The sequence below is a fragment of the Pinus tabuliformis genome, chromosome 2_2 (assembly GCF_031772625.1).
Source record: "Pinus tabuliformis cultivar Carrire ecotype Pingquan chromosome 2_2, CPIR1, whole genome shotgun sequence".
NCBI classification, from domain to species: domain Eukaryota; kingdom Viridiplantae; phylum Streptophyta; class Pinopsida; order Pinales; family Pinaceae; genus Pinus; species Pinus tabuliformis.
In genome coordinates, this window is record NC_142300.1 from 794760702 (window position 1) to 794773696 (window position 12995).

General features: G+C 39.6%; 1 protein-coding gene across 1 annotated transcript in view; it reads right to left on the reverse strand.

Moving 5' to 3' along the window:
* Window positions 1-3314: 3314 nt before the first annotated feature.
* The window catches only part of LPA2 (low psii accumulation2), a 73914-nt gene continuing 64233 nt past the window's right edge, over window positions 3315-12995 (reverse strand). The window contains exon 2 of the mRNA XM_089405245.1: window positions 3315-3576. Within this exon, the coding sequence (XP_089261371.1) occupies window positions 3437-3576 (140 nt within the window). The 3' untranslated portion in view covers window positions 3315-3436. The remainder of the gene's footprint in view (window positions 3577-12995) is intronic.

Sequence of the window (12995 nt, forward strand, 5' to 3'; positions counted from 1 at the left end):
GAACCTCTAAAAAAATTTCCAGAAATCTTAATTAAAATTTTAATTGTTCTACTTCATATTTCTTTGAAAACCCTTATAAAATTTATAGATTTCAAAAAAAATAAATAAATAAATAAAACTCTTGGACTATGAAATATGGATATGATCATTGCCAAAATGATGTTGATGGACCCCAGAGATCCAGATCTTACCCTCCAAAGCCTAGATTTGGACTTTGCATAGCTTTCAGTTTCAGATCTGCAACTACAGGACAACAAGAAACACCCAAACAATATATACAATGACCCAAAAAACTAAAACCCCGAAAACCCAAATTACAAAACTGAAAATAATTACAGATCTATATACATGAATGGCAGATCTATCAGATCAAAGGAGTGTGAGTCCAACTCCGCTCCCATATCTGATAATCTGAAGCTATCAACAGCCAAATCTATCGATTTAGCGCCGAAAAAAAATTTAAATTTTTTGAATTTTAGAGGTATTGAGCTCAAAACCCTTCATGCATCACCCATAAAAATATCTTATGATGACTCCAAGATCAAATTTAAGTTGGGCTCTTCAAAAACCACGGATTAGGAGTTGGTTGATTCAATCGAGAACTTCCCCGAATCCCTGATGATCTAAAAATCAAGACTTCCCTGCAAAACTCAATTCAATCATCAACATAGAGCAAGAAAACGATAATAAAATTCAAATTTAATAGAAATACCTGCTATTATATTCAAAACTTAAATTATCATTTAAACCCTAGCAACTGAGCAAGATACATGTACTCAAATCACTCTTCAGAAAGCTATCATCAATGGCTAAAAAGAAATTTATGCATGAAAATGACACATCTTACAATATTTAGTCTTTCTTTATTACTCATAAAAAATTACCAGAGAGCTTTTCGCTTAGTACACGATCAAAAAATCAGATGAACTGACTGACAAATGACCTCCTATTTAAAGATAAATCTTCCAACAGTTATTCGAGTGATCCTCGTCAAAGCAATCTCGACTGCAATCTCGAAATCTTAATTATTGAGGAAATTCAAAATTTTCAATTAAATGCATTTTAATTAATTAAAAAAATAAATTTTTGAAATAATTTCCTCAAAATTTTGACTTTGACTTTGACTTAACCCCAGGAGGCTTAAAATTTAGCAAAATAACTAATTTACCTTAGTCCCTGGACCTTTTAAACTTTAATTTTTTAAAGAACCAATGAATTTTGCCTTTGGAGAATTTAAATTTACCTAAGACTTAGAATTAATCAAATTTCTGGCTTAGGATTTTAATTAATTTTGGCCAGAAAATTTAATTAATTAACTTATGGAGGGATAAATTATTTTTCTAACCCTCAAGACACTTTACATCATGATTTCGCATTTTTTACATCTCAAAGGAGAAAACCCATTTGCAAAAGACCTTCACAGACTACCCAATTTTGCGACACAAATATAATCTAGCAGATCAAGCAATTTGTAATAAAATAACCTAACCAAATAGTTAGGATTATTCTCAAATCACTTTTACATAGACTTGATCTAGAACACTAGGACTCTCCTAAGATCCCGGTGACAAAATCCATTCCGGCCTTGAGGTAAGGCTGAAGGAAAACTCTGCCGACTATCTGAGAACGGATCGATGAGACAAAAAAACCTCCCGGAAAGTAGATCGTCACCAGAAAAATAGTTTTACCTAGGCAATTACATACACGACATGGATCTGCTGATATTATTTACAATTTACACATGCATAAAGGGTTTGCAATATAACATGATGATCAAGTTGATGATGATAGTTGAACGGCACGAACACGTCAATCGGGCGTTATCCCTTTTGCGAAAAAAAAAAAAAAAAAAAGGTACTTCAATGGGTCGCTGACACGTAGTGGTCAACAAGATCTCTTACAAAATAATTGTTTCAATTAGAAAACACACTTGTCTTCTCTACTTCTAAGCATGAAACTCTTGCAAGACTGTTGATCTAGTCTGCCCTCTACTAATTTATGCACAAGCTTCTCTTGCACACTCTTCCTCTCACAAGCTCCACACATAAACATGTGCAACCTTCTCACAAACCCATGAGCTCTATCGTCTTGTCTTACCAACTCGTGCTCACAAGGCTCATCAAATTTTGCCTTCACTCCTCCTTCTAAAGCAATTTGAATGGCTAAGCTTAGTGAGTTTCTAATTAAGGAGTTGCTTTTGTGATTGATTTAGTATAAGTTAACTACTCATGCAACTCATTCTATCTCATATTAAGGACTTGAGACTCAAACACACGTTCTTTTCCTCAATTAATCCGCACTAGAACACTGATAACTCAGTCTTCCACCTTAAAACATCACTTAACTGCTTCTAAACTCGTCCTAATTTTTAGGAATGCTTCCTAGATTTTTGGAAATCGTCCTAAATTATAGGAAACTTGAGCATGCCAAAGAGAAACTCGTTGTAGTTCCTTTGATTAAGGCACAAATCAAGGAACCCTTTCTCGCTATTATTTTCAACACCTTGGTGGTAGCTCAATGGTAAATTGTTCTTACCATTTTCCTTCTAATGATTTCTAGCTTATTTTTTCTTGGATTCTCATTGTGCTTCAACCATATACTCTCAAATTCTAGCTTGTAACAAAAACCTATCTAACACCCTGTGCAAAATCCCCGAAATCCATCACAATAAGGGAGTATAAGGTATGACCACAACTGTAATGATACTATTCAGGTCCACCAACCTGCTTTAATAGCATTTCATCTATGAAAACAAACATGATTCTCAAACTCTAAGCCTTCTTTCCTTGGCGTAGGCCATGCATCAACATCTCATTAGTTTTCTGGAATGCAACCCCTCAAAGTTTCAAAAAAGAAAATACCAGAAGGTAAAATGAATATCCTATACAATTTGCTGCAGTCATATTTCTTGAAATTATCACAAAAGAGATAGAACATGAGAGAAATGCTAACAATGATGTTTGGAGCAGTTTCCTCAAGTATGCACTGCACTCTAAAATATCTTCTAGATTTTTGTACAATGGCCCCTCTACCAACCTTCTAAATAATCTTCCATATTTTATAATAAAGCACCTGTTGCCTATCTGACATTCTATACAATATATCAAGTACAATAGCCAAACTTAATCAGAGAAACATTAATGATAATAATTTCATAGACCCATATGATTTGGAACAAATTTAATTTACTTACCAAGCCCTGTATCTGACAGTTAATTGGACAACAGACAAGCCATGAAAGAACTATTACAGCTATCGTGTTGACAGATCCTTCAACCACAAAAGCCCTTGAATGGATGCAAAGCAAAAGAATATGCAAAATAAATGTTCTGTCTATTAGTTAAGAACTTTTGCCAAATGATTCACAATGTTTTAGTATACACAAAGCAAACAATTTTAAACCTGTCACTAGCTCAACAATACATAATGTTATATATCAACGTTTCTGCAACCCATCACCAAAATATTTATACAACCCGTAAGCAACAGCACCAAGCAAAAATAAGCCAACGGTAGGGGTGAAATCGGGATACAAATACTTCACCAAAAATTTATCCCATTTTTCAGGTAAAAATCCTGCAAAAAAATATTCATAATACTTGTCAGTATGATTAAATACAGTTTAAAAAGGATCATGCTATACGGCATCAAGATTTAGAAAACTAAGAAAGCATAGCTAAAAACTAAGTCAAAAACAGATGCTTCCCATGTGAACTTAGTACTCAAACGAGTGAGTGGCTGATAGTTGCTGCCAGGATGAAATAAATCATATTCCTCTGCAATTCTGCAAATCGAATTTCTAACAGTAAACACAACAGAATTCATCACAAACATAATTATTGTATAGGAACTAAATACAACCCAATCCATCAGAAACGTAATTATTGCGTAGGAACTCTTGCCCGGTGCTTTATTTTTTGGTAAATTTGTCAACTGTGACTCTAGTTAATGGCTAATCAGTAGATTGCCCCTTCATGTCCCAGGATAGTTTCCAGCCTTCTCATACTTAGTTATGGTTAAAATTCAGATCACCATTGTCACATGGGTTTAGCATGAGTGATTGGAAAGTTGTCTGTGATCCTCTCCATCTGGGTTCTATTCCTGTAGAGTGACATGTTGCCAGTCATGATAAAGCTAGAACGGTAAACAGCCCCCGGTGGGATGCCGCGGCTCTTGCTACGTCATAAGTTTCTTGCAAGGGACTGGTTTATGGGTTGTTGGCATTAGCCAAGGGGTTATAGAACCTAGATGGAGAGGATCTTTGTTAAAATTCGCAACTAGGGCCAAATTCCACCTTACGACAACTCATATGATGGAGATGATTATTGCTGTGGATTCCTCTTTTCGAAAGGTCCAATTTTGATATAAAGATCATCTCATTCTGACAAGCAGAAATGAAATTTTGAATTTATTTTCTCATGCACAAATTGTCAAGGTCGACCTCAGTCAAATGTAGACTCATAACCCAATAGGTGTGTCTCCTCACCCTCAACGAAGTGTATAGATAGGAGTGACCTCTCTCCTCATTTGGACATCACTCATCTCATCACACATCTCTCTCTCTCCTCTCTTGATTGGTTCGTACAGATTGGAGGAAGCCTTCCCTACTTTGCACGTGTGAAAGGAGGACGAATTTCAGCACTGTTTTGGAGGCCGAAAATTTCAGGAAACAGGACAGCATTGACTTGGATGATTTTGGCCAGCATTGACTTCATTCTAGTGGGCAGAATTTCAATTTTTGAAGGCTACATTGATTGGCACAATTTTCGAGGTGATTGGGCCATTTTGACTGGTTTGACTTCAGCGTTGACTTTAGCTTTTGACCACAGCAATTACAGCAGTGTTTGAATGGGTTGACCGAACTGTTTTGGGTTGACTTTGACCCTATTGGAAGGCGGAATTTATCTGTTGTTGATCGAGCTGCTTGGAGGACATTTTAGCATTGCTTTGACCACTGTTGACTTTCTGGTTAAGGCTGCTGTTCACTGCTGATTTGACAGCACTGTTTTGGGCAAGTTAATTTGATAGTTGTACTCTCTCTCTCTACTAAACTATTGAAAAATAATAAGAAAATTTGATCAAAGGGTTTCCCCACATTGGGGTTTTCCCTGGCATCCACCACATCTTGTGTCCTCTTGTCTTGGCTTGTCTTTTGCACATGTTTTTATGTTCTATCTGCATTCATTGTCAATGTGTTTAAATTAATGTGATTGCTACTGAATATAATTGGAAATTGTCATTGGGCTGATAAGGAACATTGAAGTAAATTGTGCTAAAGCATAGAACATACCATTGTTATCTAAAATTAACATGGTATCAGAGCTCAGGTGAAGACAAAGCCCAAGCAAGAGTGAGGAAAAGCAATCACTAAGGGACGTTGTTGGACAAGGACTAGTTCCAAGTCCCAATGACGACTACATCTTTCTTCAAATCTGAGGACAAGCTTAAGGACAAATCCAACTATCATGCATGGAAGATGACTCTAGATTTGACATTGGAAAAAAATGATGCCATGGACTATGTCAAAGGAAGAATAGTGGAGCCTCCTTCAAATGCATCCGCAGCTGCACAAACAAAGTACAAGAAAGGTGAGGTTAAAGCTAAGAAAATTATTGTTGATTCTATTCACAAGCCTTTGGTTGCCTATATTTCTGATTTGGAAACATCTAAGGAGATGTATGACAAGCTGATTGGGATGTTCAAAGTAAATAATGCAAATCAAGTTCTCTTTCTCAAGTACAAATTGAAAGACACCAAGATGGACAGAGGAGAATTCATCCAATCCTACTTCATGAGGATTACCGAGATCAAGAATGATAACCTATCTATTGGAGAAGTCATTGGTGATAAGGAGCTTACTCTTATCGCACTTGGAGGCTTTACAAGAGAATGGGATGTGTTCAACACTACCATCCTCAACAATGACAGGATTTCGGGATTTGATGAATCATTGGCTAGATGCACTCAAGAAGAAATAAGGATGATGGAAAGAGACAAGCCCTCAAATGGAAACAATCCTACCACCTTCTTCGCTCATTCTAAGAGGAGGAACAATGTTGGTCCAATGAATCAAGGACAAGGGTTCAAGTCGAGATTTAAAGAAGGAAGAAAAGGAAGATGCTTCAATTGCAATAGGTTTGGCCACTTCGCTAGAGAGTGTCCTCAGAAAAAGGATACTCCAAGAAATGATGACAACCATAACAACAACTTCAAGGGCTATGGTAATCAAAGGTACAACAACAAAGGAAAGAGGAATGCTCTCGCTGCTCGAAATGGAAATGGTCGTCCTCCCAAGAAGTCAAGAAACTCCAGGTATGAAGAAGTTAATGTTGTAAAGCAAAAAGAATTTTATCTTATTTCTTCCCTCACCACTACCTCTCCTCCGGATACATTGGATCATTGGTTGATTGATAGTGGTGCCTCAAGGCACTTCACTAGGTACAAAGAGGTTCTCTCTAACTTGATTGAAAAGAAGACAAATATGGAGATTATATTTGGGGATAATGCCACTTATTTCGTGGAAGGAATTGGGACTGTTACTCTTCACTTAAATCAAGGCCGAACCCTCCACTTACAAGAAGTACTATATGTACCTAATCTGAAAAAGAACTTGGTCTCTATTTCTACGATGGAAGATAAAGGTTTCAAGGTGTCATTCATTGATGGGAAGGTTCGTGTTCGGCAAAGGAACCCAAGAGATGAATTCACTCTTGGATTCAGGGTTGAAGGTCTCTATCAGGTTGGAAGAAGTTTGTTGGGAGCAATGACTTGTGATACTTCTCTTCAATCCGAATTATGGCACTGGAGATTTTCTCACCTTCATTTCAAAGCCTTACCTGATGTAAGGAAGATGGTCACAAGTATGCCCGAATTCAACTTAGATCATGAAGGTGTTTGTCAAGGTTGTGAAGTTGGAAAACATACAAGGGGACCATTCCCATCAAGTGAAACTCAAACCACCGATATTCTTCAATTGGTACATTATGATCTATCAGGTATGTTGCTCGTGACATCTTTGGGTGGATATTTGTACTACGTTATTTTTGTGGATGACTTCTCTCATAAAACATGGATCTATTTCTTAAAGAAGAAGGATGAAGTATTCAAATGGTTCCGCTCTTTCAAAGCATTGGTCGAAAATCAAACAGGGAAAACGATCAAAATATTGAAGACAGATAATGAAAACGAATATGAGTCAAATGAATTCAAAGACTATTGTAGAGAAGTTGGCATTAAGAGGGAGACCAATATTGCATATACTCTTAAACAAAATATTGTTGCCGAAAGGAAGAATTGTACTATCATAGAAGCCACCCGTGCCATGCTTCATGACCAAGGTCTACCGAAGTTCTTATGGGGAGAAGCTGCCAACACCGTTGTATATGTTCAAAATAGATGCCCACATCAAGCATTAGGCTTCAAGACACTCGAAGAAATTTTCACCGGTAAGAAACCTGATGTTTCTCATTTTAGAATTTTTGGTTGTCCCGTATATTTTCATGTGCCGAAAAATAAAAGAAACAAACTAGATGCATTTAAGAAGAAATGAACATTTGTGGGCTACAATGAAACTTCTAAGGCATATAGGAACTATGTGCCTAGTCAAAGGGAAGTGGAATTAAGTCATGATGTCACTTTCGATGAAGATTTTGCTCTTAGAAAGATCTAAGATCTCCCTATCCCTAGGAAGGACAATGATGATGCTCATGCAGAAAAGCAGGATGAACCTCTGTCTAATGAACCAACGCCCGATGTTGAAGGTCCGATGGATCCCATTGATCCACCTCCTAGTGAGCCCACTACTTCAAGAAAAAGACCTTTGTGGCTCAAAGATACTCTTGAAGATGCCGAAAAACATATTGCATCGAGGAGGACATTTCATGAAAGCAAGAAGCCAAATAGGTACCAAGGGTACTTAGCTGCCATGAGTACCATGGTACAATTTGAGCCTTGCACATTTGAAGAGGTCGTGAAACACCAAGTTTGAAAGGATGCGATGAACGAGGAGTACGAGTCAATCATGAAAAATGATGTCTGGGATGTGGTTCCTAGACCCAAGGATAAGTCAGTGATCACTTCAAAGTGGCTCTACAAAATCAAACATGGAGCTGATGGGAGTGCTAAGAAGTTCAAGGCCAAATTTGTTGCTCGAGGCTTCTCTCAAAAGGAATGAGTAGACTATGATGAGATATTTGCAATGGTTGCCCGATATACCACCATTCCTTCGATCATAGCCCTTGTTGCCTTGCAAGGATGGAGCTACACCAGATGGATGTCAAAACTGCCTTCTTGCATGGTTCGCTTAAAGAGGAAGTCTATGTGGAACAACCCGAGGGGTTCGAAGTTCAAGATCGTGAGACACATGTATGCAGGTTGAAGAAAACCCTCTATGGGTTGAAGCAAGCCCCTAAGGCTTGGTATGAGAGGATTGATAGCTATCTTATGAAGTTGGGCTTTACAAGGAGCGATGTTGACCCGAACCTATACTTCAAGGTTGAAAAGGACAAGCCTCTCATTCTGGTCCTTTATGTGGATGATCTCAAACTGACAAGTGATGACCCTCTCATTTATCAATGCAAGAGGGATTTGGCTTCCGAATTCGAGATGAAGGACCTAGGACTAATGCATTACTTCCTAGGACCAAAGGTTTGGCAAAAACCAAGTGAGATTTTCCTTTCTAAGGAAAATACATTGTGAAGCGTCTTGAGAGATGTGGGATGGTGGATTGCAAGTCCATGACTACTCTGATGGAAACCCAACTTTAAGAAGCTATGTGGAAGTGTTGTTGGGCCCAAATTAGCAAACCTTTCCGAGTATCATCAACTTGTGGGGACCCTGATGTTCTTGGTCAACTCCCATCCTAACATATGCTTCGTTGTGAACACGTTGAGTCAATTTATGGTAGAACCTCATCACACTCACTGGATTGCTGCTAAGAATCTCTTGAGATATCTCCGAGGCACAATCCACTATGGACTGAGATACACTACCAGAAACTTGAGGCTACATGGATATTCAGATGCCAACTGGGTTGGCAGTGTGGTGGATCGTAATGGATCGTAAGAGCATGTCTGGGTGTTGCTTCTCTTTGGGGTTTGCTCCAACATCTTGCATGAGCAGGAAGTAGAAATCGGTTGCACTAAGCAGCACCGAAGCCAAATACATTGCTGCAAGTATGGCCTATTGTGAAGTTGTTTGGTTGAGGAAGCTCTTTAGTGAGCTATTTGAGCACGTGTTGGATACCACCATGATTTTCTACGACAACCAGAGTGGGATTCACCTATCAGAGAATCTCGTGTTCCACGACCACTCCAAGCACATTGATGTCAAGTACCACTTTATCCGGGATATGGTACAACAGGGAGCAATAAGGCTCCAACACATTAGAACAAATGAGCAGGTCGCAGACATACTCATGAAGCCTTTGGGGAAGGTCAAATTCTTAACCTTCAGAGAGAGACTTGGAGTCATGGAACGACTCTCCTATGAGGGTCCCGTATGAGTTGGACACAGATCTTTGGGAGCTTCTAGGGGCTTGGGGTACTTCTTGGAGCTATGAGTGACCATAGGGTGAGCGGTTCACGTTCCCCTAGTGGTGCGCTAGATACAAGGTGAGTGGTTCACCTTCCCCTACGATTGACATATGTATAAGATGAGTGGTTCACCTTCTCTTATGGCATATGAGTAGGATGAGTGGTTCACCTTCTCCTGTCGATACCCCAACACACATCCTACCCATGGAGTCCGGGACTCATGGGAAGTACCTCTCATCTGGCCAATGAGTTGGGAAAAGATGGTTAAGGACCATAGTACTACCGATGGACGCATTGTGTATTGCCATACTCCCTATGACTAGGATGCATGGTGTTCAACAACTTGATCTGGGATCAAGGACTGACTTTTGTTAGTGGGGAGGGGTATGATCTTATGACTCACTTTCGATCACTTCTTCTTCATTATTACTTCATGGTTCAGCAAAGCAGGGAAGTGATGATAGGGATGGTACAAGATGACAGGATGGCATGATGATGGACTGGCAAGTGGAATTCTCCCTAGTTGAGACAGGGTGTTAAAATTGGCAACTAGGGCCAAATTCCACCTTAGGACAACTCATATGATGGAGATGATTATTGCATTGGATTACTCTTTTCGAGAGGTCCAATTTTGATATAAATATCATCTCATTCTAACAAGCAGAATGGAATTTTGAATTTATTCTCTCTCATGCACAAATTGTCAAGGTCGGCCTCAGTCAAATGTAGGCTCATAAGCCCAATAGATGTGTCTCCTCACCCTCAACGAAGTGTATAAATAGGAGTGACCTCTCATCACACATCTCTCTCCTCTCTTGATTGGTTCGTACAACGTGGAGGAAGCCTTCCCTACTTCGCACGTGTGAAAGGACGACGAATTTCACCACTGTTTTGGAGACCGAAAATTTCAGAAAACAAGATAGCGTTGACCAGCATTGACTTGGGTGATTTTGACCAGCATTGACTTCATTCTAGTGGGCAGAATTTCAATTTTTGAAGGCTACATTGATTGGCACAATTTTCGAGGTGATTGGGACATTTTGACTAGTTCGACTTGAGCGTTGACTTCAGCCTTTGACCACAGAAATTACAGTAGTGTTTGAATGGGTTGACCGAACTATTTTGGGTTGACTTTGACCCTATTGGAAGGCGGAATTTATCTGTTGTTGATCGAGCCGCTTGGAGGACATTTTGGCGCTTCTTTGACCACCATTGACTTTCCGGTTAGGGCTGCAGTTCACTGTTGTTGACTGCTGATTTGACAGGACTGTTTTGGACAAGTTAATTTGATATGTGTACTCTCTCTCTCTACTGAACTATTAAAGAATAATAAGAAGATTTGATCAAAGGGTTTCCCCACATTGAGATTTTTCTCTGGCATCTGCCACATCTTGTGTCCTCTTGTCTTGGCTTGTCTTCTGCACATGTTTTTATGTTCTATCTACATTTACTGTCCATGTGTTTAAATTAATGTGATTGCTACTGGATATAATTGGAAAATTTCATTAGGCTGATAAGTAACATTGAAGTAAATTGTGCTAAAGCATAGAACCTACCATTGTTATCTAAAATTAACAATATTGCTAAGTCATAAGTTTCCTGCAAGGTATTGTGTTAGGCCCTTAGGCTTGAGCACACACAAAGGTGAGCCCCAAGACGGTCGTGACGATCCATGCCGACTGGAAGTGGCGAAAAACCGATGGCTTAGAAGAAGTTGATGGGACAGGACATCCACACGAAGGAGAGAACGGCCCACCAAATGACATGAACATAAAAGATGGTGAGTTTGGGTGAGGGCACCACATGAAGATGAGCGTGCCCACCGAACCAAACAATATGGACGAAAACTGAACATTGGTGAGGTTGTGTGGCAAGTCGTGCAACAAAACCGCCAAGTTAGGCACTTTATGACAACGAGGCCGTCTATGCGACAACATGGGCAAGTTGTGCATGAGGGGCGACGTGCGACGACATACCCATGACGAAGGGCGAGCTGGGCAACAAAACAACATGTGTGGATGTGAAGGAACCTAGAATGCCTTGGTGTGATTGCATACGATGGCGGAAAACCGAGCGGCTGTGTGCCCAAGGCGCATGCCGCACAAAGGCTGGGCATTGGGCGACATGCCCATGCGATGGGCGTGTCGTGCACATGAAGCAAACCAAAGGGCGTGGGCAACAAGAAAGTATGTCGTCTTAGAAGGAGGAACAGGGATTGACCAAGGGGCACGACTGCCCAACCACAAGGCAAGGTTTGTATAAATATGAATTCATGTGAGTGGGGAAGAGGAAACCAATGAAGAAGGAAGATTGCAAGTTGCAAGAAGTGTGAGTCTGAGGCAGAACAGCGAGTAAAGGAAAGGCACAAATCTAAACAAAGAGGCAGGTTGTGTATGCACTCGCCTTGAGCAAGTTGTGCAAGCAAATTGTGCAGATCTGGTTTGGCATTCTATTGAGCTTGTAAAGGGCGAAGCCTTGGTCTACCCAAAACTCAACTATTTGTTGAAATCTGTTCTAGAAGTTTGCCTTAAGTGTTGAGGCAGCGAACCTCTGGGGTTCGGCCCAACCTTGGCTTTGCATTTTTGAAGTTATGCCACTTTGTGACAGTAAGTCGGCAAAGGCTTGGTGTAAGGTGTGCCTTTGTATAATTGAAGTTGTACAAAATATTTGAAGTTAATAAAAGAGGGGAGATTTGTTGTTGGCAGTTCCCCCTCCCATGTATGTTGTTGTACATGTTCATATTATATTGAAGTGTCATGTCGTTCTATATTGTTATTTATAATTGAAGTGTTCATATTGCATGTTAAATGTTAAAGAAGTTTGAAGAATTCACTAAGTGTTAAAAGCTGTTAAAATGTAAGAAGGGCTATTGTGTTGAGATTGTTTGAAAACTTATTCCGCAAGTTGATAGTGATTTTGCGAAGGACACATAGGCTAGAGGCGTAGTCTGGAAGCAAGTAGTCGTGTGCCTTGCAACGAAAACTTGCCAATGCCACACGCCCTCAATGGTCTAAGTGAGTGTCCTGTCGTTCTATATTGTTATTTATAATTGAAGTGTTCATATTGCATGTTAAATGTTAAAGAAGTTTGAAGAATTCACTAAGTGTTAAAGTTGTTAAAATGTAAGAAGGGCTATTGTGTTGAGATTGTTTGAAAACTTATTCCGCAAGTTGATAGTGATTTTGCGAAGGACACATAGGCTAGAGGCGTAGTCCGGAAGCAAGTAGTTGTGTGCCTTGCAACGAAAACTTTCCAATGCCACATGCCCTCAATGGTCTAAGTGGTGTGATCATTGTGGAATCACAACACACTGCTTATGGGTTGTTGGCACTAGCCAAGGGGTTATAGTGGCAGCCAGAATTGAACTTGGGCCTTACCCAGGTAACCCCAATTAGTTACCAATTCCTATAAATTCAAATGGAAAAAAATTCAGATCATAGTTGTCAAACACACACATGGCAG